General features: G+C 50.3%; 1 protein-coding gene across 1 annotated transcript; it reads left to right on the plus strand.

Annotated features, from left to right (window-relative positions):
- Window positions 1–15,695: 15,695 nt before the first annotated feature.
- GPR55 (G protein-coupled receptor 55) lies at window positions 15,696–26,711 on the plus strand. Its single transcript, XM_060105722.1, has 2 exons — window positions 15,696–15,738; window positions 25,678–26,711. Exons 1-2 carry the CDS (start codon window positions 15,696–15,698, stop codon window positions 26,709–26,711), a joined length of 1,077 nt encoding a protein of 358 aa, XP_059961705.1.

Consider the following 26,711-nt stretch of genomic DNA (forward strand, 5'->3'; position numbering starts at 1 on the left):
TGCTAACCCGCCCACATCTCTCCCTGCTGGGATGCTCGCCTGCTTCCTGCCCCCTCCCAGGCTCAGCGAATCATTCTGGTTTAGAACCTTCGGGGCTGACTGGATGAGGTTTCCCACCACCCCTAGATGTGCAAGAGTCAGACCAGTGCTCCCACTCCGGGCTGAGCCACTGGGGTCTCTGGGAGGTTCGGCACACCGCCCCGGTCTCCAGGGTGGCAGGGGGAGCAGCGTCGCCCCCTCACTTTCTGATGCCCACGTCCTGTCTGGGGCCCTGTCATACTCTCCCCGTGGCTCCCTCACGGTGGCAAGCAGGCACAGGAGCCCTTCCCAAGAACCTACCAGCATCTTGGGGTGTTTGCAAGGAGTCATTGTAATAAGAGCAAGTGAGGACCGGAGGGGAGTGGAGGACAGTGAAGAACTTGGTAGAGTGATGGATGGTGGCCCCAGGCCTGGAGAAGCATTGGAAGGGAGCTTAGAGATGAAGTGGAGACAAGGGAGGGGGTGCAGTAAGATATGACATGGGGAGTGGCTTGATGGGGTTCAGGATTCCTTGGGCATTTGCTTGGAGACAGTGAAGCATCTAGAGGAGAAGGCATGAGGGTCAACTGGACTTGCAAGGTGAGTCCAACAAGTCCCCAGAAACCCAGGTTCCTTCATCTCTGTTGTGAAGCTCATGGAAGTTCTAGGAAAAATCAGTCAGTCACACGTGGGGGGGATCAGGTTTGCCCCAGTCCAATGTCCAGCCTTAGGTAATTTCCCATCACTGTCCTGGGAAATCTCTCTGAGGTCCCTCCTCAGAGGGGATCCAGAGAGCACGGGGATGTTACTGTGGGAGTGATGAATGACAGGTGGAAGGGGTCTTCATGGAGAGATTTCTTACCTGACTGTTCTCACTGGTCCTGACTCCTGGGCCTGGGGTGGGAAGCCAGGGAGAACGGGGGCAGCGCCTGGCTCACCACGTCCCAGCACAGACCCCAAGGGGACTCTCCATGCTCCAGGCTCTTGCTTTTTGACCAACACTCCATGGCTGCTTTTGCTGCCTGGGCCCCATTGGGTCAGGGACGCTCAGAGACAAACATGGGGATCCCTGTTTGCTCTAGGAAATTCCTCAGCCCCAACATCTCCCAGGCATCCAAGCTTCTTGACTCTGCCATGGAGGGGCTCCTGGGAGAGGGAGGATATGCCTGGGAGAAAGGGGCCACTCCAGAGCACCAGCCAGCCAGGCTCTCAGGCTCTCTCCAAGGGATGGGGGAGCCAGGAGTCTGTCTCACGAGCCCCCAGATGGGCCTAACTTGGGCTGGCTCAGGTTGGAGAGGGGCCTTGCCCTGGGACAAACATACCTGGCTGTGGCCCAGGCACTGCCTCTGCTGGTCCCCATATAGACCTTGGTCTCCTCATCTCTACAGTGGGCACAGCTGTGCTGCAGGTGGGACTTTTCATTCTCTCCCTCTAGAATTCTCTGCTTCCAAGGTCACAAGGACAAATCTACAGGGCAGACGGAACTCAGATTCCAGAACCCCAGGGTCCAGCTCTTGTCCTGTTCATTGGCAACAATGAAGAAAAAGCAGCCCTGCTGTTATTCTGCTGCCCCCAGCCTGCCGCCTTCCCCTCCCCCTCCCCTTGCCTCTTCCCCCTTACCTGCTCCCCTCTACCCCTACCTGCTGCAGGCTCCCACTCCCAGCCCTCGGCCTGGCCCCCCTCCTCCTCACCCACCTCGCCCAGCCAGGCTCCCATCTCTCAGCAGCAGCCCCCACCTCCCTTTGGAGCCCGTAAGGCCCATTGCCTCCACAGGCCCCTTGGAGTCCCCGGCTCCCCTCCCCCGCCAGTCCCCCTCCCCCCACCCTCTTCCCTTGCCGCCTGGCCTCCAGCCACCCAGGCAGACTGCTCACCTGTCCCTACATCTTTCCTGCCCAGTCACCTCCTCTTGCTATCTCCCCACCTTCGGATCATTTTGCAAACTGTTCTAGGGGCCTAATGCCCCTGCCATCAGGCCTCCAGACCTCTCAGAGCTTCGTGGATCGGGGACGCAGGGCAGCCCATGGTGGGCAGTTCTGAGGCAGCCTGGCGGGCCCTCCAGCACTCCCTGAGGCCCCCCTCTCCACAGTGAGCTCTCAGCCACCTGGGAGAGAGCGCTCTGGCTGGAGGTGAAGGCTGGGCGACGGGGCGGGAGAGGACGCCGGCCGTCTCTGAGCCTGGAGGCTCCTGAGCCTCAGGGCCTCCACATGGTCCTTAACTCCCTTCTTGCGGCCCCAGTGCACCTCCTGTTTCCCATCCAGGACAGAAGTGAGGAAAGGCTGGACCGGCCAGAAATGGGGACACCCACTTTTATATTCTTCTGTCTCCCCAGCTGGGCCAGACAGCTCGAGCTGGGGCAGCCAAAAGGCAGCGGCATGTCCCCCTAGGAAGGTGAGCCCTGGCGTGCTGGCGGGGCATGGGTAGGGGTGACCCCTGAGAGCCCAGAAACAGAGCCCAGGCTCCCTGCCCCTTCCAGGGGGGCACAATGTGGTGTGGTCAGCGTCCAGAATTATGCCTTCTTTTGGCCCCTGTAGACTTTTCAGTCTTGATAACTGCCTTCCTGTGAGGTGAGATCTCTTGCTGTGAAGACAGACCATCTGACTGGTGCCTCTTCTCCAGGATTCACGGGCCGAGGGAGCTGGGATCCCACCTGCTGATGGCCTCAAGTTTGCAAAAGATTATGAAGTGAATGTAGGACCATGAAACCCTAACCTTGAGCTCTGAATTTTAATGCCAAGGGCAAGTGGGGAGAGGGGCAGAGTTTGAGGAGCCTTCCATAAGCCCCTTCCTGCGTAGTTACCCACTTCCTCTCTCGCTCCCTCTCCTCCAGGGGCAGGTCCTACCCCAAGCAGAGTCTCTGCTGGGCCCTGGTCCAGGCACAGGCCAAAGAGCCAGGTAAGAACCTGCTCCCCAGGGCTCTGGCTTCCTCAGGCCATTTGCACCCCCTAGGCCTGGCGTGGCAGGACAGCAGGGGTGGTGCCCCCCAGACTGAGGATGGGGGGACTGGCTCTCTTCAGGGCCCACAGGACACTTTGGCCCTGGGCCTGCTGGGATGGAGGTGACAGGGGAGGGGGGAGTGGTAGCCCCTCCCCAAACCCTCCCCTACCCTGCAAGGGCCTAGTGTCTCTTCAGTGAGTGGGCAGCCTCATTGCTGGGGAAGGAATTGTGGCACCGACCCCACTTTCACAACAAGGTTCTGCCCTGGGCACCATGCCCAGGGCCAGGCCACGTGAAACTTCCATACACACTCCTTCACCTGACTCCTGACCCCCAAAGGCCTCCTGTCCATTCTCTCTCTTTACACACACACACACACACACACACACACACACACACACACAGAGCTGTTCTCCAAATCAGACATGGGGTCCTCTTTTTTCACTTCAGACCACCCACTGGCCTGCACCCTGGTCCCTCGCTCTTGTTAATATGCTGAGTGGACACATTTGGCCCCTGTCATTGCCAGAGACCCACAGACACCTTTACTCTGGGGGTCACGGGTCCACCTGGCCTCCTGCTCAGGTGTCCTAGAAGATACCCCTATGAATCTCTATGGAGCCAGTGGTATGAAGCCCAGACCTCTGCAGCCCTGGGGGCTGGGCAGCTGGAAGGATACAGTCTTCTCAGGGCGACAGAAGTGGACTGCTTCTATGAAAAACACCTCAGACCACCCCTGCCCTTTTTGGATTGGAAACTCCTCTGGGAAACGTCTGGGTCACGTCATTCCCAGGCTCCAAATCACCCCACCCCTGAGAACCCTCCTTTCCCTCCTTGACCCATGATACCTCCGGGCTCCCCCCAGGCATCTCAGACAGGGCTGAACAAGGACAGAGCTTGCAACGTCCACCCAAGTGAGGAAACCCATGGCTCAGCTCCTGGGAGCCATGGAAAAGGAGCCTCGTCCCCTAGAGCTGCCCGGCCCCCTTTTCCCCCCGCCCCCGGGGCAAAGGTAAGCACTGGGTTCTCATAGGCTCAGCCCAGCCCAGCCCTGGGGCTTCAGGACAATGAGAAGTCTGGGGAAGAAGGTGCGGGGAGGTCCCTGGTGGGCCAGTCCCCATGGCTCTCCATCTCGCAAGCTCGGCCTGTCCTCTAAGAGACCCCTCGGGCATCATGCTTCCCACCCCGAGGTGGGGAGGTGGGAGCCATGTCATAGCTGACTTTCCTCCCCAAGTGCTACTTGGGGGCGGTGTAATGAGCTCTTAAGAAAGGCCAAGCCCTCCTACTTTACCTGGGAGTTGTTTACTGAGACCTGGAAGAGACACAGTGAGCATCAAGGTTCTCACCAACAAATGACTGGACTTGGAGGACTTATTTCCTCCCATCCAACATGGTATCCTTCAGGTGCCCAGGGGAAAATCAAAAAGAGGTGATGGGACTCAGTGGAGGCTTAAGGCTGCCGCAGTGCTCCGGAGGGTGGCTGGTTGCAAAAGCCCAGGGCTCTGGGAGTCTGGTCCAAGCCCTGCCCTTTGCCTGTTGCTTGGGGTTCCTGGAGAGTTTTTCATTTTCCAGAGCTGGTAGAATTCAGCCAAAAGAGGACCTGGAATCTTCATTTACCTTCCTCCTGATTCAAGTGTCCCCAGCACAAGTCAAGCTCCCTAGTTTTTCTTTGAAGTGAGATGCTATCAGGAAAGACCAAATATTTCTCAAAGCCATGTAAAAAGTATTTGTTAAAACCTATTTTTTTTTTTGCCACAGAAAAACAGGGCAGAAGACCAGGGTGTGCAAGGCTGGCGCAACCATTTTCCAGTCATCTGGTTGCAGAAAGAGAAATTTGATTGTATTGATACTTCTTATGCATTTTAAGAGCAAATGACGTAACATGGTCTTTTGTAAAGAAAATTGATTCCATATGAAGCCCATCCTGACAGTTTCACTTCCTCAAGTGGCATTTCAGGAAGTCCTTGCCTGGCCAGCTTTTTTATGTGACATTTAACCACCCCACTCCATGCCCCAATTATTAGTATGAGAACAACTTTAACCAAATTTTAAAGGATTCAAACATCTTGCTCTCCTTGGTAAATTTTCTCTATTCTTTTTTTTTTTGCGGGGGTGGGCCATGTCGCGGCATGTGGGATCTTAATTCCCTGACCAGCGATCGAACCCATGCCCCGTGCAGTGGAAGCATGGAGTCCTAACCACTGGACCACAAGGGAAGTCCCAACTTTCTCTATTCTATTTGGTAATTCTAACATTATCTGTGCTGCATAGTTTACAGATTTTGAGAAATTAGCATTAACTTTCTCCTAGATGAGGCTTTTGCCATGCAATATTTTTTTGGAATGACACAGTGCAAATTTATTTTCTTAAAGTTATATTCTAGCTTATGTATTATTCCACAGAGTTAAAAATCCAATATAGTTCTTTCATGGAAGATACACCATAATTAACTAAATGTTTCACTTTCATAAGCAGTATGTTTTTCATTTCTCATACAGTATTCTCCATAGAATTCATTCTTTAGTTGTTTTTATTGAGTTTGGGACTCTTGAGAAACTTTTAGGTTAATGACTCTCCAAATGCAGGCTGCAAGAATATTATCTTTTTTTCCTTCCAGTTTTATTGAGCTATAACTGACATACAGCACTGTATAAGTTTAAGGTGTACAGCATAATGGTTTGACTGACATACATCATGAAATGATTATCATAATTTCATATCATAAATTATCATAACATCCTCCATCTCATATGAATACAAAATTAAAGAAATAGAAAAACATTTTTTCCTTACGTGAAAACTCTTAGGATTTACTGCAAGAATATTTTCAAATTCTTCTCCCACTGCATCCTGGGGTGGTGCGGAGGTCTGGGGTTTCACCCCGGGCTGTGGGAGACCAAGAGTATGAGGATTGTGCTGTGTAACAGGAAGGTGATGCTGTTGTCTGTCACTGTCACTGGCTCAGGCCAAGTTTGCTGGTATCCTGGCTCTCTCCCCTCCAAGTGTCTCTCCTGAATGACCTGCCATCTTGTCTTCTGCTCAGGACTCTGGGTAAGGAAGGCTTAGGAAGCCTGGACTGTGGCCCTGGGGAGGGAGAGGAGGTCATGACCCAGCTATGAGGTAATAGAGCTGCAGAGGACCTGTGGTGGTTCAGGGCTGTGCCTGTCTGGGAGTGCATAGCTGAGTGAGTGTGTGAGTATGGGTAGTTCTCTGACTTCAGATCTCTTTACACATTTGTGTGATTTGTCTGATTGTGATTTGTGTGATTTGACACATACCTGTGTCTTTAGGTGTGAGTGAGTCTGTGTGTGTCTGTGGGAGCATAAGCATGTGTGGGTGTCCTTGGGTGTGTGTGTGCATGTGTGAGTGTGTGTGTTTGTGCCTCTGTCTACGTGTATCTCTGGATGAGTTTGTGTGTGAGTGTGTGTGTTTCTAGGTTAGGGCATGTCTCTGGGTGTACGTTTGTGTGGACATGTCTACATACCTGTGTGTCTCTGGGGGTGTGTACCTCTCAGGGTGGGTGTGTACAATTCTGGTTTTGAGCCTGTGAAGGTCTGAGGAAAGATGGCGACACACAGCACAATTATTCTGGACCCTGGGGCAGATTAATTGGGCAAAGCCCCCTCTATGGCAAGGTGGTCTGTTACCCGTTTGAGTCCCCACCAGGAGTCAGTTCAGAAGGAAAGAATTCCTGATGGAGAAAATAATGAACAGACATGTGGAATCCCGTCATCTTTCACTGCCTGGGCCCCTTGTCCAGACTAGAGGCTGGGCTGGGCTGGGGGTGGCCGCTGGGCCCAAGACCACACACTCTAGTTCCTGAGACTGGCCTGCTTCGTGTAACCTGAAGCCCCTTGTCTGATATGTTCCAGACATTCCCACATGCTGGCAGCAAGCACAGCCCGAGGTAACACAGCCCCTTTGTCTGACCGTGGCGCTGGGAGCCTCTTCTTGGAAATGTGGTCACTGTGGTGTTGAAACCAGGGTGCCTGCCAGCCGTGTCTGAGGGAGAGAGGAAAATACTCACGCCACCCCCAGGTGTTTGCTCTGAGGCCCAGTGACTCTGCAGTGAAGGGCCCTGTGTGTGCTCATGTGTCCAGGTTGGAGGAACCCATGTACGTCTCGGGAGCCAAAGAGGATCAGGGCGTCCCAGGCACAGTCAGTGGAAGAAAGGATGCTGGGCCAAAACCCAACAGACAATGTCCTTCCCCGGGAGATGGACTCAGGGAGAGGAACCCTCAGATTGGTGAGAGGGGCCAGTCCCCACAGCTCCCTCACTGACCTGCTGTGGCAGCTCATCCACTCAAAGGCCAGTGTCCCAGGAACCCCCAAAGCCCTGGGCCACCAGGACAGTTGGCCACCCGAACCCCCAGGTAGCAAACTAGTGTCTCCTGGGGGGGAAGCTGCCTCTTGCCCAAGAAGTGACTCAGGCCCCTGACGGTGGGGTGTAGGGCCCGGGAACCGGGGCGAATCTGAGGGTTTTGCTCACCACCCTTGGACCGGCCAAGGCTGGATTTTCCCGCTGCGTCCAGCCGTGTGCACTTCCCTGGCACCAAGAGCTCAGGGTGGAGGCTTTCAGTGGAGATTTGCACTGTTAACAGCTATTGGTCACCTCACATTTGGCTTCCAGACTTAACCTCCCTGAGGTCCTGGGGCAGAAAGAGCCAACAGATCCAGGGGATCGAGAGTGGGGCTGGGGACCCGTAAATGTTTAATTCAAGTACACTCCATTGCTGCTGCAGAGAGAGGGGCAGAGAGGTCCTGGCCCTCGTGCAAACTGAGGTTTTGTGATTGCAGAACCAGAGCTGGGTTGGAAGTCGCCAGGTTCTGTGGTGTGAAGAGGGGCGAAGTCAGCCTTTTGTGTTAAGGGTGCAAAGGAGAAACAGCAGGGCAGGGAGGGGGCCCCCAAACAGCATGAGTTTAAGGGCTGGTGCCCCATGGAGACAATCGAGCTCTTAGCTCCCAAAGGGAGCTTTTATAAGGTGGACAAGGAAAGCACCTGGCCCCAGGGGACAATCTGGGCAGCCAAAGTGGGTGGGGGTGAGAAGGGCTGACCTCTGGGGTGGCAGGGTGCTGTACGGTGGCTGTAGGTGTGACCTCAGAAACCTAAGTCAGGGACTTCTGAAGCCCAGCTCTGGTAGGGAGGGGCTTGCCCCCCACTGCCCCCTTCCTGCAGGCTTTTGTGCCCCAATACCTTAGAGCCTGGCACCACCCCTCCTCCTGCTGCCATAGCCTCTCCTACTCAGGCGTCCTTTGCTCTGCCAAAGGGACCCCCAGGAGCCAGCACCTGGCTTGGAGCATTGGGTACGTACCAGCCACCAGGCACAGTTGCTCCTCCTGAAAGAGGCTGCCAGTGCCTGGCCACCTGGAAAGGAAGGACCCTGCAGGGAAAGATGCCCTGAGTCCATCAAGTCCAGACACACCTTTCCAATGATGCCTTGGAGAGCCTGGAGGGACCCCAGAGTGGACGCAGAGGAGCTTGTTACCCCCTGTGGCCTGATGGACTGATCCCAAGGAGGGGCAGCCACCAGGTGACACAGGTCAGACCCCCAGATGGATGGATGAGAACTGGCTGCAGGGATGGGGGCTTCCTGGAGCACTGGCGGGCCCACCAGGCTCTCCCTGAGCCCAGGAGGTGCCCAACTCACGAAGCTCCAAGAGGCCCAGGGGCCCGCTGGCAAGGGCACCAGGCTTCTGGGATGGTTTGCACGATGGTCCAAAGGAGGGGAGATGACGGGAGGAGGTGACTGGGCGGGAAAGATGTAGGGACAGGTGAGCAGGTTGCCCAGATGGCTAGAGGCCAGAGGGGGGCCAGAAGTGGGGTTCAGGACAAAGGAGGAGTGAGGAGCAGGGAGGGAGGCCAGGCGGCAAGGGAAGAGGGCAGGAGGAGGGGGGGAGGGGGACTGGCTGGGGGAGGGGGACTGGTGGGTCAGGGGGACTGGCGGGGGAGGGGACTGGCGGGACGGGGGGGGGGGGGACTGGCGGGGGAGGGGGACTGGCAGGGGAGGGAGACTGGTGGGGGGGTGGACTGGTGGGGGGAGGGGACTGGTGGGGGAAGGGGACTGGCTGGTGGGAACTGGCAGGGGAGGGGACTGGCGGGGCGGGGGGACTGGCTGGGGGAGGGGGACTGGCGGGGGGAGGGGGACTGGCGGGGGAGGGGACTGGCCGGGGTAGGGGGAGCAGGGGACTCCAGGGGACCGGTGGAGGCAGTGGGCCTTGCAGGCTCCAAAGTTAGGAGAGGGCCTGCTGCTGAGAGATGGGAGCCTGGCTGGGTGAGGAGGAGAAGGAGGGCCAGGCCGAGGGCCGAGAGCAGGGGTCTGCAGAAGGCAGGGGTAGAGGGGAGCAGGTAGGGGGAAGAGGCAAGGGGAGGGGGAGGGGAAGGCGACGGGCTGGGGGCAGCCGAATAACATTAGGGCTGCTTTTTCTTCATTGTTTCCGATGAACAAGGTGAGAGTCTGACCCTGGACTTCTGTCTGCCTCTGTTTCCTCAGACCTTAGGATCAGATAATTCTAGAGAGAGGGAGTAAGATGACCGGAGGCCCTGCTTGCAGCACAACTGTGCCCATAGTAGAGATGAGGAAACCGAGGCCTGGAAGGAGACCATCAGAGGCAGTGTTTGAACTAGAACAAAGTGTGCTTTTTTTTTTTTTTTGCCGGAGGCTGGGAAGTGATGGGATCAGGGAATGGGATGAGGAGTCCTGGACCAGGATGGAGGGTGGGACTAAGCAAGAGATCCAGGCTGCAGATGCATCTGGGCTGGAAGATGAGGACCTGGAGACCTTCGGCCCCACGTGGAGACTGTCCTTGTCATTAACACCGTCTCGAGTTCAGAACTTTGAGAATGTTGTTTAATCCGAGGCCTCTGTGCTTTCATCTTATAAACATTCATACCCATGTTCTTTTCATTTAGAAGAGGTGTAGATCCAGTTATTTTAATGAGCACTGAAAACTGTTCCTTCCGTAATAGCTTTCCCTTCATATAACACTATGCGTGTTATGTAACAGAAGTTAATGTTCCTTTACAGAAATCTCTGTAAAGATCATATCATACATAAATTAAGGTTTCTGGTCACCTTAGATTATAGAACAGGTATCCATCCAATTTATAATTGTCTACCTTCAAAACCAATAAGTAGGGAATGAAGTTTTGTTCTTGTAATATCCCCTAACATTTTTCTATGCCCTACAGACACCCCTCATAAGCAGCGGTGACAACTTGCTGGGGCAGGTTCCCCGCGGAGACAGGTGAGGTGGGCTAGAGTTGGGAGGTGAGTTTCTCTAAGCAGCAGAAACACCTTGCGGAAGTTGGTTGGGTGCAGACAGTGCCGTTGTGAGGACAAGGGGTCCGAGGTTCATGCTCGATGAGCCAGGTTTTCTCTGTGACATTGGAGGCAAAGGCATCCGTGGATGGTGGGGATCCTGGGGAGGGCTGAAGGAGATATGGGAGAGGCTGGGGTGGGTCTGATCTCGCACCAGGAAGGGGTGCTGGTGCTCCAAGACCACCATTTTGAGTGGCTCCCTTTGCCTCTTGGAGCGTTTTCCACTGGCTCAGTAGCCTGGGGGTGGAGTGCAGCAGGGGTGGGGACTGACCCGGGCTGGGGATGAACTGGGCAGTGGAGAGGCAGGGGGTGCAGCGGGTGGAGGGAGGGCTCGAGGGAGAGGGGAGCTTTCAGGGCCTGTGGGGTTGGGGGTGCCCAGGGGCAGGAGGCGCGAAGAGGAGGAGGTCACACTGTGAGAGCAGCACGTGGAAATGAAAAGGCGGTGAGGGTAGCAGTTACCTTGGGGCCCCTGGAGTCAGGCAGGTGTGGTTTGCGCTGCAGCTCAGCTTCTTAATAACTGGGTCATCTTGGGTGCGTTGTTTAACCTCTCGTGTCTCTGTTTCCACGCCCATGAATTGGAGGTGGTCACAGGCCCTGCCTCGTGGGACTTTGTGAGGATGCCGTGAGGTGGTGCAGGTGTGCACTGAGCGCCAGGCCCAGCAGGTGCAAATCTGGACTCGCGGCTTGATGACCAGGGCCAGCTGTGCTCCTGGCGCACCTGTGGGCCCGTGACTCGACCTTGCTGCACCTCAGTCTCCTCGTCTGCAAATGAGGCTAATGATAGTATACGCCTCACAGTTTGTTCGGAGAATGAACTGATTTTATTTATAAGGGCGTAGCCCATGGACTGATCCTCAGGACTGGCTGTGTAAATGGTGGATTGTGCTGTCCTGACATTCCTGAGGTCTCCTTGAGGGGTGGGGTGTCCAGGGATGGAGATTGAGCTACGAGCGGGGAGTGACTGGGAAGATATTTGATGGCCATAAAGAGCAGATGTGGAGGGCACCACAGCTGCGGGCAAGAGGCTCTGGGGACAAAGCGTTTTCGTATGAAAATAGGAGGGTCGGCTTCATTCTTAGAGGGACCTGTCAGGCCCTCGGTATTGGAGAAGCTTTTTATCCTCCAACTCAGAATTAAAAAAAATTTTTAATCAAAATGAATTCAAAGATTTCCAGGAAGGAAATGAACACTATGCTGACTCCAGCTGTCGAGGGGTGAAGATGTACTCGTTATTAATCACTGCAAGACAGTTCATGGGAACAAAAGGACATACCGTTATACTCCAATTGACAATTTTCATGCAGCAAAGATAAAAATGTGTGTCAGTGGGGGAGGGTTGGGAAGGAATGTAGTGAGGAGAAAACACTCACAAAAAAATAAGTAGGACAGGGGCTTCCCTGGTGGCGCAGTGGTTGAGAGTCCGCCTGTCGATGCAGGGGACATGGGTTCGTGCCCCGGTCGGGGAGGATCCCACATGCCGCGGAGCGGCTGGGCCCGTGAGCCATGGCCACTGAGCCTGCGCGTCCGGAGCCTGTGCTCTGCAGCGGGAGAGGCCACAACAGTGAGAGGCCCGCGTACCGCAAAAAAAAAAAAAAAAAAAAAAAAAAGTAGGACAGACACTTAGTAGCTAAAGTGTGAAAGAGATTATTACACTCCTAATGGACACATGGGCTAAAGACAGAGTGCACTTTATGCAACAGGAAATATGAAGAGTAAAATATTCCAAAAGGGTCCACCATTCCCCCTCATGTCCCCGGGAAACATACAGTGTAACTGGGAGCTGTGACCTCTGGCAGGTGTCATGGAGCCCCGGAGGTCAGAGGTGAGAAGCCCCCAGGGCCCAGGCAGGAGGGGGACTGGGGCCCTGGATGCCAAGCTGGAGGCGGAAAGGCCAGGAAGCTCCCTCCATGGTTCAGCCCAGGACACTCTCCCCCTTGAGGGCCAGACCCCCGAGGGGCCTTGGAGAACCTGGACAAGAAAGCCAGGGGTGGTAACTTGGAGGCATCTACATTCAGATGCTTCCTCGAAGTGCTGGCCCTGCTTACAGAAATCACAGAACCCTTCCTGCCTTGCTGGAGGGGAAGCTTTGGATGTCCATCTTTTCTAGAACCCTGTGGTCTTTACAGCCTTCATGGTGAAGGGCCCCTCTGATGCTGCGGAATTTCGGCGTCTGCCTTGGAGTCCACCTTGTCTGGCTCCTGCACCCTCGGGGGACTCCAGATCGCATTAGGGCCAAAAGCAGCAACAAGGAGGACAATTGTGGGGGGCAGGGAGCTCTGAAGAAATAGCCAGAGTCATGACAGGAACTGAAGGGAAAGCCCACACCCAGGTATCTGAGCATCCAGAACTTTCTGCCTCAGCCTTGCACTACATTTCTAGTGAGAGCCGGAAGGGGCGTGTGGGAGGGGAATGGGTGAATCCTAAAGGGTTGCTGTGCCCTAGTAGGTTCTACTTGCTGGTAAGCGTCTTGACCTTGATACTGTCAGCTACCCACGTACTCACCTTCAGGGAGGCTGGATGCTGTCGGCCTCTGTGGGTGCTATTAGGGTTCAGCTGATTTGCCAACAACTAGGGGGCTTGGTGGGGTGGTCCTCAGGGACTTGGTTCAGACCCCCCAGAAAGGGCCTCATGTGTGCTCCAGTGGACTGAGTTAGGCAGGCTAAACGCATAGGCTGAGCTTAGTGGCCGAGCCCAGAGGTGTGGCGCTGCCTTTCCGTCCTCAGTTTCTCCTGCCCTCCCCTCTCTGTCCAGGCTGCCTCACGTCTGGGACCCCATCCCCTTCTATCAGGAAGGTTTCATTCTCCACGTTGCTGCTTTCCTTTTCTCCTAAGAGACCCTTGAGGCAGACATAACGTCAATGGGGGCCGAGGGGTCTCCGCATCGTGAAGCACCAGACACTTGCTGGTGCTCTGAACCCTGCTGTTATGCCGACTCCTAAAGGCAGTGTTCCGAGGCAGGTCCTGCTGTCTGTCTTGACCACCACTGCCTGGTAAGGAGTTTGTTGATTGAATGAATGTCTGACCCCCAATTTACAGAAGTTAGGCAACGAGCCAGATTTACAAAGCGGCTGCACGGGAAGTGGTTACTGAGCCCGGGCCGCCCGAGGCTCTCGCTGGAATCAGGCTGCCTCTGAGGACAACGACCCTTCCCTCAAACCACCCGACACCCCCTTCCCTTCCTGATTCTGTTACTGCTGTTGCCCTCACCCCACACTGACCCTGCCACCCGAGTGGGTCTGTCCTGTGTCCAATTCTTGAACTGCCCCAGCCCACGGTAGCTGGTCCTGATTTGGCTGGGTGTGAGAAGAAAAGCTCTGGACTATGTCAGAGCATTCTGTTTTATTGGACAGCTTCCTGTATGACATTCTGATCCAGTGCATACATTCCCTGGGGCCCCTGAGCACCCCCTGCCCCTGCTGCTGGCTGGCCAGCCCTCCAGCCCTTCGACTCTACAGAGAAACCCCCGGATCCCCCCAGACGCCACGCTCCTCCCTCCTCGTGACTGCCCTTTGGCTGTTCTCTGTGCCTCTAGAATCCTCCTCCCCCACATTGTCCCTCGCCCCTGTTCCCTGAGTAGCTCCCCTGAGCAGGGTTGGGAGGCATCCTACATGACTGTGACCCAGGACTTACAGCCTGCAGTGCACACACACACACACCCGCCTCCCTCCCCCACAGCGGTGAGCAGCTCTGGATGGAGCTGGAGGGTCGTTAGCAAAGGTCTTCAAGAAAGGGAGGTGGAAGATGACTTGTGTTTGCATTAAAAGGGAGAAAATAAGGACCCACATATGTGTACATGCTTGTATAGAAACTGTGAAAGAAGCTGCAACCAGCAGCACCCTGAGGGTAGGTGGGTGCTGGCTTTGGGGACAGTGATGGGACACAGACATTTTACTGTATGTTTACATGCGTATTTGAATCGTGTAAACATTCCAAATTTAAAATAAAACACAGAAATATTCATTAAAAAAAAAAAAGAAGATAGCCAGAACGGGAGGTGGGTAAGGCTCTCTTTGAGGAGGGCCTGAGCTGTGAGTCCTTCTCTGTGGGACCCTCAAGGCTGACCCTTTCCCGGAGCTCCCACGCCGCAGGCCCTGGACACCTGCCCATCTCCTCCCTGCTGCTTTCCCCACGGGCTCCTTGCCTCCTGCATCTTCACCCGGGGTGCCCTGGCCTGGCCACCTCACCTCGGCTTAGATTGGGCCAGGGGCCTGGGGTGGCCTCGCTTGGGGAAGGACTGCTCGGTGCCCCGCCTTGAGCCCAGGCCGGCTTGGGTTCCATGGCCCAGGGCAGTGAGTGAACTTGGTTCTACCCATAGCACAAGCACGAGTGTGATTGGATCAGAGACGGTGAGAACTTAAAGGGTTCTGTCAAGCTCTTCACCGAATGATGAGGAGCCCGTGCTCTGAAGGGCCAGGTGACTTGCCCACAGTCACACACAAGCTATTGTTTATACAGAGACAGAGTTTGCTGGGATAAATCACCCCAACCCACTTTGGAGAGTTTCTATTCCTGTAGATGCCTGAAAGCCCCAGCCTGCCAGGCCTGTAGAAACAGCCTGTGCCTCAGTCTTTCGTGGGATCTCCTAGTCCCTCCTGGGCAGGGAGCGGACTCTGCCAGGCTGCATTTCAGCCCAGACTTTTCTGAATGTCTGGAATCTGCACGGCTTCCTTGCTGAGAGCCACTTGGGGCCCATGGGAGAGTCTTCCTGCCCTGGAGATGGGCCGCCCCCGGGGAAATCTCTGCTCACAGGGCCCTTGGGAGTGATACAGCCCAAGGCTGACCCAAATCCCTGTGGAGGCCAGGCGCAGAGAAGCTAGGACCAAGGAGCAACATCACGGGCATGCCCTGCTGACCGTCCCTGAGGACATGCAGGCAGGGGCTGAGGTCTCCTAGGCTGGACCTTCCCAACCCACAAGTCCTGAAATATGAAGGTGTCCAGCACCACCTTCTTTTCTGTGGGCAGTAGCTCTGAATCCTAAACCCCAGAAGCACTAGAAGCCATGACAGCCCTTTTCAGATGCTGGCTGTCCCTGTGTGATGCCAAGCTCAGAACGTCTGCTGCGTGAGATGGTTCCTCCTCTTCCAAAGGCTTCTCACGCCTCGGCTCAGGCAGTGCCCCTTGACATTTTTTTGGGAAGCTGAGTGAGTGTGCAGACCCTCTGAGAGGGCACAAGAGCCTAGAGCCTCTTCCTGGCAACATGCCCGCCACCCCAGGCCGCATTCTAGCTGCACTTAGAGAGGAGGGACCCCCACGGAGCCCCTCTCCTGACTCGAGAGAAGAAGCCCCTTGGCCATTCAAGGCAGCTGTGGAGCTGCTTGAAGAGCATCTGGTCCCACCCCCCGCATTTCACAGATGAGGAAGCTGAGCCCCAGAGAGGGAAGTGACTCTCGCCAGAGCAGGCTGGTGGCCAAGCTGGGAGGAGAAATGACATCTCACACCTCAATCAGCTGCACTGGACCCCCTACAGGTAATAGCCCCTGGGCCGCTCAGAAAACCCGACACACAGAACCACACACTGACCTTGCTCTCTGGGACTGCGGGCGACTTTCCTGAGGTCAACCGAGCCTTTGGGTCCTGGGCTCTGTCCACACCTGCCCCGATTTGGCGGGCCTTCCCAGACGGCAGGGGTAGTGGCAGCCCCTGGCAGCCTCCGTGACAGCGGCAGTGGCAGCGGAGGTCTGGTTTGTCCCTGATTGCAGGTGACATTTTCTACGAACCCTCAACTTCCTCCTGATTTGACTCAGGTTTGCAGCATCTTGCCTGAGTGGGGAAACCTCACTGTAGGCAGTGCAGGAGCCTTCCCCTTGGGAGCTCAGCTTGCGTGCCACCACCCTCCAGGGTGCCTGCTGCCCTGGAATCTGGCCAGGAAAGCACAAAAAGCTCAAGATTACAAACTCCAGGAGTCACCTTGCAGCCCCTGAGTGAGGTGCTCGTGGCAGGCTAGAGCCATGCTTGGGAGTCCAGGCCAGCCACTTGCCAGCTGTGTAACTGCCCTGGCCTCAGTGTACCTCTCTGGGGAATGGGAGCATTAATAGTTTCTTCCTCATGGGGCTCTGGAGAGCAGTAAGTGATGGAAGTGATGAAAGATCTAGAGGAGTCTAGATCTTTCTTAAGAGTGGAGGTGGAGAACGGGAAGTCAGGAAATATCTGCAGGACTGGCCTGGGCTGGGCTTTGCGCTCTCGGGGCGGTGGAGCTGGGGCAGAGGTGTGCACAGTGCAGCTCAGGGCTCTGTGGAAGGCTTGGTGCTCTTAGGTCTGGCCGGCTGTCTCAGCTCCACAGGGAACGTCTGTTACCCTGGAGCTGCCCCAGACCAGGTCGTTAATTCAGTCCCTCTTTCATTTAATAAGTCCTTTTTGACGGACTGTTATATCACCTTTCTGAGGTGGTATAAGGGCACAGGAGGCATGGTCCTTGTCCCAGAGTTGCCTGAGGATGGCAGGGCACTCACCCTAATGGCACACAGATGCTGTAAACAGCCCCACCTGGCCACAGCAGGGAAATCATACCAGATGATGGGGTGGATCAGGGAAGGGGATTGGAGGAAGGGATGGGGTTTTTAGGAGGGCAGGTGAGTCTGAGGGTATCAGACTCTGTTGGGTGCTGCCAGGCACCGAAAGGAGTGAGGAAGGGGGTGCTGGGAGTTCCTGGATATACCGGGTGCTCTTGCTGATGACGCCGGTGGGGATGAGGTGAGGGAAAGATGGAGAGACGCAGAATGTGAGTTCCAGTGAGGCCCCTCACTACCTGTTTGATCTTGGGTAGACTCTTTAACTTCTGTGAGCCTCACTGTCTTCATCTGTAAAGTGGGCATAATTATAACAGCATCCCAGCATCCCAGGAATGTACCAAGTTCTCTCCTTAGAGCACTTAGCACAGAGGGGCCATATCTCAAGTCCCTGAGCTGGCCCCTGCACTCCCCCAGCCTCACTTCACCCCCACCAAGCTCAGGGTACAGCTACAGCAAAATTCTGGACTCCTGGAGATTCTGTCTTTGTGCTCCATTCCCCCGTGTCCTGTTCTTTCTTAATCGTGCCCCAGAAGCCCAGCTCACACTGCGGTACTAGTAACAGATAACTGCATCCAAGTAAACATTTATATTCTAACTGTGGCATTCACCACTGCTCCCCCAGAGGAGATTGGGATTTCAGGCAAGGAACTTGGTCCTGGGGAATGTTCCTCTTCAAACGACGTCCCTCAGGCTGTACCAACTCTGCTCAGCCCCAGGCTGGGACTCCCATCTCTGAGTTGGCTCACACCACAGTGCTCCCTGAGGATGAGGGATTCGGCAGCACAAGAGAAGCATCTTCTTAGCCTGCAAACCACCTAAGGTTGCATTTTTCCCGTTGCTGGTGTTTTCTGGAAAATCTAGGACTTCCCAGGAAGGAAGGCTGGCTTGGTCTGAGCCACAGCTGCGTTTAGATGCCCCCGCTGTACACACACGGGATCAGGGCTGCCCTGAGTGGGATGCTGGGTCCTTGAAGATGTGGGCAGACTGGGTCCTGACAGCTGCAGGAATCACAGCCCAGAATGGAGCCGAGTTGGCAGTAAGAGAGCCCCTTGGTGAGGCCACGGGCTCCAGGACCCCAGGGCTGGGGAGTGCTGTTTGGATGAGAGAACCCAGACAGAGGCCCCACAGCCAGAGAGAGCCAGGAGCAGAACAGGGGCCTCTGGACTCCCAGCCCAGTCCTTTATCCTGTACGAGATGTTTTCTCTCCTCTTCACTAAACATTAGGAAATGATATATTGACAGAATAGTCTATTTCAGGGTTTAAAAAGAAACCCTCTCATATATGTGAATTTTCTTGACAACATTCTGAATAAACAGATATTCTGCCTTTGCTTGCATACCTCTGGGGACAGAGAGCTCATTACATAGCCGTTTGGTCTGCTCTCCGACTTCTGGTAGCAAGATAGATCTGCTTTTTACAGCACGTGGAAACCATTTCTTTTGTGGTCCTGTGGAGTCATACAGTGGAGCTTGTCTTGAGCCTTGGAGATGCTGATATGTCTATTCTTTTATAGGTTATGAACAACCTTAGTCCTTCCTTTATGTTCCCAGTCCCCCCACATGCAGCCCCTGCAGACAGACAGCCTCTGGTGCCTGGGTGATCAGAGCAGTGCAAGGGCCACTTGTCACAGGTCTGCCATGCTCCTCTTCTAGATTTTCCGAGTGTAGCCGGGGTTCACCTCGTTTCTCACTGTCTTCCTGTTTATGAGACTACTTAGGAATTATTTTCCTTTCAGCGGTGACTGCATCTGTGTTTTATATATAAATATTTGTTCCTTTCCAATATTTCAGTAATGTACTTCTGATTTTATCTTTGACAGATTACTTAAGAGACTGCTTAAGAGAATGCATAAAAATGCTTATTATATATTATTACTATCACGGTGCTGCAGCAAATAGCTGTGTTTTCTTATTTGCTGCAGCAAATGGATCTGAGAACAGAAGAGTGGAATTGCCATTGCCTTGGAGTCCTTGGCTGGGCCCAGGAATGGGATGAATTTGTTGAAAGACACTTGTCCTCTCCCCAAGAGAGTATATTCCCTTAATTTATGACTTAGTCCTGACTAATCTGCTAGTTCTGCCTTATTCATTGGGCTGTAAACAGCTCTGTCTACTTGATCTATGATATTCTAAGAGGGGAACATTAAGGTCTCTATGTACAATTATATTTCTATTTCTACTTTGTTTTGCATTTCTGCTTGTTCCCATCATGGACTTCTTCGCTATGCTCACTGGAACATAAGTTTTATGTATTAATTGTTTATTATAACATTTACCTTGTGGGGTTTCTGTGTTACTCTCTCAGTTCTTTTTACTAAAAAAAATTACTTTGTCATATTTCCTTCTTTCCTAGTGTTCTGTGTGCCTGATAATCCATAGATTATCTTATCATTTTACTCTATCTATGCCTTTTTGTTTTTTTTTGTGTTTCTTATTGGCACAAGATGATTGAGTTTTAATATCTTATCGGCTTCCCCCTTTGATAAGAAGTATTATAGTTAATATAATTGTTAGGGAGTATTATAATTTTTATTATAATTTTTACATTTGTCTAAATCTCCATGGGGTTGCCTGTCTGCTTTCTATATTGAGACATTGCAGTTTTTTTTTCACTTTCAGTGTCTACTGTGAATTTTCTCTTCCTTTGTCCCTTTAAAATAGACAAGACAATTTAACCTAAATACCCACGTTAGAAAATAGTTGAATTTTAATGTCTACATTTCTTTCTATTAATACCTCTGAACTTTGGGAGAACTGTGTTTAAACGTCTTCCTTCCCCTTCACCCACTCTCTGGCACTCAACGTTCATCTGGCATTTTGAGCCTCTTTCATATTCTTCTTTCCTCCTTATGCACAATTTTCATGATGTGATGGCTGACCTGCGGACAGAGGAAACTGCTTTTTATCGGGTATCGGGTTCTTGTGGCTGTTCTCCGGTCGCTTAGGTGGCACCTGCTTCCTCACTTGTCCAATTCTCTGTCACTTCAGGCTTTGTTCCCAAGTCCCTCTGACACTCCATGTTGAAATCTTTGACCTGGCAAGATTTATGCCTCATCAGCTGAGCATCTGTTAGTTCAATGCATTCCTTTAAATTCTGTGTAAACCTCCCTTCCGCTCCCACCTTGCCTCAAGCACACACCCAGATGTTGCTTCTTTTAAAGGAAAGTCAAAAGCTGTTCTTATTTTTCTTCTTTTTCCCCAGCATTTAATACATTAAACAAATTTTCAATTGTTTTCATATTATCATTAGAAAAATACACACACACACAAAAGAGTGAGATAAAGATAAAAGATTTAAAAATCACCCCCCATCTAACTGTTAGAATGCAACCAATGTTTGGCATTTGGAAACTTTTTCTAGGTTTTTTTCCCTTCTGCGTGGGTTTTTAAAATCATACGTGAAATCATTCTGAATGTATAATTCTGTAGTTTGTGGGTTTCTTATTTAATGTAGTCAGTATAAACATAACATAGGCAGACAAAAATTTTCCATTGAGTAGATTTACCGTAGTGAAATTAAGCTCTTGTTGACATTTAAATGCGTGTGTGTATTTTTTGCTATCAGAAAAAAATATTAAAGTGAACATATTTCTGTACTCATTTTTTTCCTTCTTTTGCATAATTTACTTAAGGTAAAATTTTAGAATCTCTGAATGAAAGACTAATAAGATTTCTAGGGCTTGTAATATAAGTTATCAACGTCCCAAAGTTGGGTACTTATGTGTATACTCACCAGTATATTGGTGACTGTTTCACGGAACCCTTGCCAGCTTCTTTGATTATATAAGCAAAAATTTTATTTCTTCGTAAATCTTATAGGAATTATTTGTGTCCTTTGCCTGTTTATCTACTGTGGGTCTTGATATTACACATTTTTAAATATTCTTCATAGAGAAGGAACATCATTTAACCTATTTGTTGTACTTCCTTTCCTCCAGTATATTATTTGATGTTAAACTTTTTTTTAAAATTAATTTATTTATTTATGGCTGTGTTGGGTCTTCATTTCTGTGCGAGGGCTTTCTCTAGTTGTGGTGAGCGGGGGCCACTCTTCATCGTGGTGCGCGGGGCTCTCACTGTCGCGGCCTCTTGTTGCAGAGCACAAGCTCCAGACGTGCAGGCTCAGTAGTTGTGGCTCACAGGTCTAGTTGCTCCGCGGCATGTGGGATCCTCCCAGACTAGGGCTCGAACCCGTGTCCCCTGCATTGACAGGCAGGTTCTCAACCACTGCACCACCAGGGAAGCCCTGTTAAACTTTTTTAACAAAAAGAAATTTTCTAATTTTGTGCAGTCAAACCTGTCCTGTCTGTTTTCTGATTCTTTTGCTTTTCAGCCATTCTAAGTTGACAAAGAGCTTTTCTTTCCCTCCACTGGCTTTTATAAATTGATCTCTAAATTTTTCATCTAGTTTTTCTATGGTTTGATTTTTTTGAAATTTAATTTATTAATGAATTTGGAATTTCTTTTGCTACTTGGTGTGAGATGAGGATTTAAAAGTTGGTTTTTACCCCCGAATTTTTCACTGATAGTCTCAACATCATTTATTGACTAAGATTTTCATTTGCATTATTGATTCAGGGGAATACCTCATTTCTTCTTCTGGGTTCTGTTAATTGTCTAGCACATTATTTGGAACTTCTGGGTGTTGGCAAGTGTCCAATTTCAACAAGAATGCCTCTTTTTTTTTTTAACCATTAAATGAAAAGTTGGCTATTAAAGTGAACAGGTTACTCTTTATCAGGTGTTGTAAGAAGTATCCTATTCCTTCATTTAAATGACTTTTGTGGAAAAACTATCATACAATGAGATGGCTTTTCGTTTTTGCCGTGATGACGTAACGCACAGTATCAACAAATTTCCTGACATTGAAAAGGCCTAACATTTCTATGGTAAATCTGACTTGGTAAAACGATGATTTATAATTTTAATGTACTGAGTTCTATTTGGTAATATTGTAACTCAGATGTTTGCATCTATATTTCATACCTGCATTTGAGCGATTGTTTTTCTCTTTTGTGCTACATTTGTCAAGTTTTGGTATTTGGGGAAATTAGTTTCATAACAGAAATTCATTACTATTATCTTATGTTCTGAAATTGTTTACGGAGTATGAGAATCATCTCGACCTTGAAACTTAAAATATGCTAGAGCCAAAAAAATTATGTTAGAAACTGTTTATTCTTTGATAACATTCTCAGTTTCATTCATGGTTGTTGGTCTAATCAATACTACTTGTGTTAACTCGCATTAATTGTAGTAAATTATGTTTTGCCCCTAAATTTTCAACTACTTCAAGGTTTTTAAATGGATTAGCACACAAGTAATAAGGTCATTTCTTCGCATTTTTTCTCTCTTCTCTATCTAAGCTTACATTGCCTTCTTATTTATAGTTAGGATTGAATCCTTTTTCTCGATCACAGTTATTCGAAGTATTTGTATTGTTTAGTTTACTTTTTACCCCCTCCCCCTGCCAAAGAACCAGCTTTTAAATTTATTGATTCTGGTATTTTCCTCCTTTCTAATTCATTTATTTCTGCTTTTATCTTTATAAAAATTTTCCTTATTTCTCTATTACTTTTTTGTTCTTTTTTTTTCTAAATGCTCAAGTTGCCTGTTTCATTCATTTATTTAGTTTCTTTTTAAAAAAAAACAAGTATTCAAGCTGTTAGAGGTACGTGTTTAACTCTGAGAATAGTTCTGGCTGCATCTTGTGAATTTTTTGTTTAAAACAACCAATCCAGGGCTTCCCTGGTTGTGCAGTGGTTAAGAAGCTGCCTGCCAATGCAGGGAACACGGGTTCGAGGGCTGGTCCAGGAAGATCCCACATGCCACGGAGCAACTAAGCCTGGGCGCCACAACTACTGAGCCTGCGCTCTAGAGCCCGCAAGCCACAACTACTGAGCCCGTGTGCCAAAACTACTGAAGCCTGTGCACCTAGAGCCCGTGCTCCGCAACAAGAGAAGCCACTGCAATGAGAAGCCCGCACACCGCAACGAAGAGCAGCCCCTGCTCACCACAACCAGAGAAAGCCCGCACGCCGCAACAAGACCCAACGCAGCCATAAATAAACAAACAAACAAACAAACAAACCAATCCAGAAAGTTCTTGTCATTCTTGATTATGTCCCATACATTTTGTTTTATAGTCCTGACTTTGCTTATTTTTAAAAAGCCAATTTTTTTATTTCCTAGGTTTCTGTGTATTGTGGTCAGAGTACATAGCCCACATAATTTGTTTTTCTTTCTTTTTTAAAGTTTTTTTTGATGTGGACCATTTTTAAAGTCTTTGTTGAATTTGTTACAATACTGCTTCTGTTTTATGTTTTGGTTTTTTGGCCGCTGGGCATGTGGGATCTTAGCTCCCCGACCAGGGATTGAACCTGCACCTTCTGCATTGGAAAGTGAAGTCTTAACCACTGGACCACCAGGGAAGTCCCCAATTTCTGCTTTTCTTTTAATGGAAGGTTTTGTTTTTACTAGGCAGGTAATTCATCTTGACAACTGTTTCTTGGATACTTGAGAAAAATGTGGATTGCCTATTTATTTAAAATCAAATCTAAGAGCTATTAATTAAATTATATTCATTATACTATTTATATAATTATATATCCTAATTTATACTTTGCCAACTCGATCTGTTCAAATCTATAGTATATTAAAATCTGACACTACCGTATCTTTGCCAATGGCTCTTGAATTTTAACAATCGTACTTTATGTACTTTTATACAACAACCTTCAGTGCATAAGATTACTATATTTGCCTTTATGATCTTTCTTTCATTAATATAAAATAAACTTTTTAATCCTGATATGTAGTTTTATTGTTAATTCTACAGTGCTAGGTATGAATATTGCCACTCTGACTTTCCTTTTGTTTATATTTGTCCTCTATCTCATCGTGGGACTTTTACTTTGAATATTTCTCTGTCATTAAGTAAGTGTGTTCTTTATAAGCAACAAAGAGTTGAATTTTATTTTGTAATTGAACTGAAAATGTTGGTTAATTTAAAAATTTTGAAGTTTTCATATTTATTGCTGTGATTTCTATCCTTAGGTACTTTTCCCCATTCTATTTACTTCTTTGCTATTTTGTCTGATTTCTTTGTTTCCTTTTATCTTTTTTAGTTATTTTATTTTATTTTATTTTATTTTTGCGGTACGCGGGCCTCTCACTATTGTGGCCTCTCCTGTTGCGGAGCACAGGCTCCGGACGCACAGGCTCAGTGGCCATGGCTCACGGGCCCAGCCGCTCCACGGCATGTGGGATCTTCCCGGACTGGGGCACGAACCCGTGTCCCCTGCGTCGGCAGGCGGACTCTCAACCACTGCACCACCAGGGAAGCCCCTTCTCACCATTTTTGAAATTTATCTTGTCGGTTCCAAACTACTCTAGCTATTTTTTGAGATATTCTTGTTGGATAGTTCGGCCTATTTTGTTGGGAGGGGGCAGCCTGCCAGCTTGCATTTAATTTATTCCAGGCATCCTAGTGTTGGGGCAGTTGCCCCTGGGGCTTATGCTGCACAGCTTCAGGAGGTGCCATTCACACAGACCACAGGAGTCCGGAGCTTTGGATATGAGTAAATACATTTTCCTAGATCTCTCATGACATAAACCTATAAGAAAAGTTAGCACATAGGAAAATGTAGAATTTTGGGAAAGCCACCAAATCAAATAATGTATATTACATATTTACTATATACAGTGCTCAATGGATGAGAGATAAATGTGTTTTTTTGTGTTTTTTTGTTTTGTTTTTTGCTAGCAGTTAGAGGGGGTTTTGGAATGGCATTCTCTATAGGGTCTTGAAAGTACTCAGCTCCTTCCTTCCCAAGGGCTTGTGACTTCCCTCTCTCTGCTCGCTTCCAGCTTCCATCCGCAGCCACAGCTGCAGCCTTGATCCTCTTGTCCCTGAGGCCAGCTCTAATTTTCTACCTGTCCAAAGGCCTTTCTTTGCCTTGAGGAGACCTCAAGCCCTTACTTCATTCCCTCTGGGAATGTCTTTTCTTCCATGTTTCTCCAATTTCTGTCTGGTTTTCTCCTCGGAGAACAAGAGGCTATAGCAGCTTCAGACTTTATCCTCCCAACTCCAAATCCCAAAGAAAAGGCCCCATCCCCCTTCCTAGAAACCCAAACAAGAGTTTCATTGCTCTTCATCGCCTCTGGGTCAATTGTTCATCCCTGGACCTATAAATGGACCAATGACAGTGTCCAGGGGAATGTGATGCACTGATTGCCACCAGCCCTACATTCGGGGGTGGGGTGAGCTCTGTCCAACCTTCGGGGTGGGGGTGGGGTGGGGCAGAGGGGCAACATATAAAGAGGAGCTGGGTCCTGAAAACCGCATCCGAAGCTGTACCATCTGCAGCTCAGGTCAGCCCTGCCCTGCCCTAGTTTTCATGTTTCCAGTTCTGAGAAATTCACTCTCTGATGAAACCAGTTTGGGTCAGGGCTTATGTTGTTGTTACTACTTTCAACAGAAAGACTTCTGATTGGAAAAAAAGGGACAGATGTTTGTGCACAATTCTGTTTTTATTAAAGATAAAGGCACACACACGTGTGTGTGTGTACAGAAAGAGCCTGGAATTATATATACTTTATATATATATATACCCATACATACATATATATATATATACCCATACATACATATATATATATATATATATATATATATATATATATATACACACACACATATACATAAAGTAACAGTGGTTCTATCTGGGCAACAGATTTCGAGGTAATTTTTCTTCCTGTGTTTTCTAATCGTTATTCAAAGAGCATAGATTTCTGTGTGAGAAAGGGGTCATGTTTACGGTTCTTGACAAAGTCGTTTGAACCCATCAGTTCTAGAGAGTAAGAGGACCTTCATCTCATCTACTGTTGACATTGTAGGAAGGAACATGAGCCAGCTAAGCCCGCATGAGAACTGCTCCTTCCATGATGTGGATGTGCTGATGAAAACCGTGCAGCTGGCTGTCCACATCCCTACCTTCCTCCTCGGTCTGCTCCTCAATTTGCTCGCCATCCGAGGCTTCAGCTCCTTCCTGAAGAAGAAGTGGCCCTGCTACGCTGCCACCTCCATCTACATGATCAACCTGGCAGTCTTTGACCTGCTGCTGGTGCTCTCGCTTCCATTCAAGATGGCCCTGTCTCGCGTGAAGGCTCCCCATCTCCCCTTCTGTACCCTAGTGGAATGCCTCTACTTCATCAGCATGTATGGGAGCATCTTCACTGTCTGTTTCATCAGCCTGGACAGATTCTTGGCCATCCGGTACCCGCTCCTGGTCAGCCACCTCCGGTCCCCCGGGAAGACCTTTGGGATCTGCTGCACCATCTGGGTCCTGGTGTGGGTGGGGAGCACCCCTATCTATAGCTTCCATGGGAAAGTGGAAAATTACACGTGCTTCCACAACATGTCTGACGGCACCTGGAGTGCCAAGGTCTTCTTCCCTGTTGAGGTCTTCGGCTTCCTTCTTCCCTTGATCATCATGGGTTTCTGCTCCTCCAGGAGCATTTGCATTCTGGTTGCCCGTCGGGACCACACCCAGGACTGGGTCCAGCAGAAGGCCTGTATCTGGACTATCGCGGCCAGTCTGGCTGTCTTTGTGGTCTCCTTTCTCCCAGTCCACTTGAGTTTCCTCTTGCAGTTCCTGGTGAGGAATGGCTTTATCGTGCAGTGCACAGCCAAGCAGAACATCATCTTGTTCCTGCAATTGTCCATGTGTTTCTCCAATATCAACTGCTGCCTGGATGTTTTCTGCTACTACTTTGTCATCAAAGAATTCCGCATGGACATGATGGCCCGCCAGACTTCCAAGGTCCAGCTTGTCCTCCAGGGTACCATGACCACCATGGCTAAGGGAAGAAAGCCGTGCTTGGAGGAAGGAAACCTCAGTCTGAATTCCATAGCAGATACCTCTTCCTAG

Source organism: Mesoplodon densirostris, chromosome 8, assembly GCF_025265405.1.
Source record: "Mesoplodon densirostris isolate mMesDen1 chromosome 8, mMesDen1 primary haplotype, whole genome shotgun sequence".
NCBI classification, from domain to species: domain Eukaryota; kingdom Metazoa; phylum Chordata; class Mammalia; order Artiodactyla; family Ziphiidae; genus Mesoplodon; species Mesoplodon densirostris.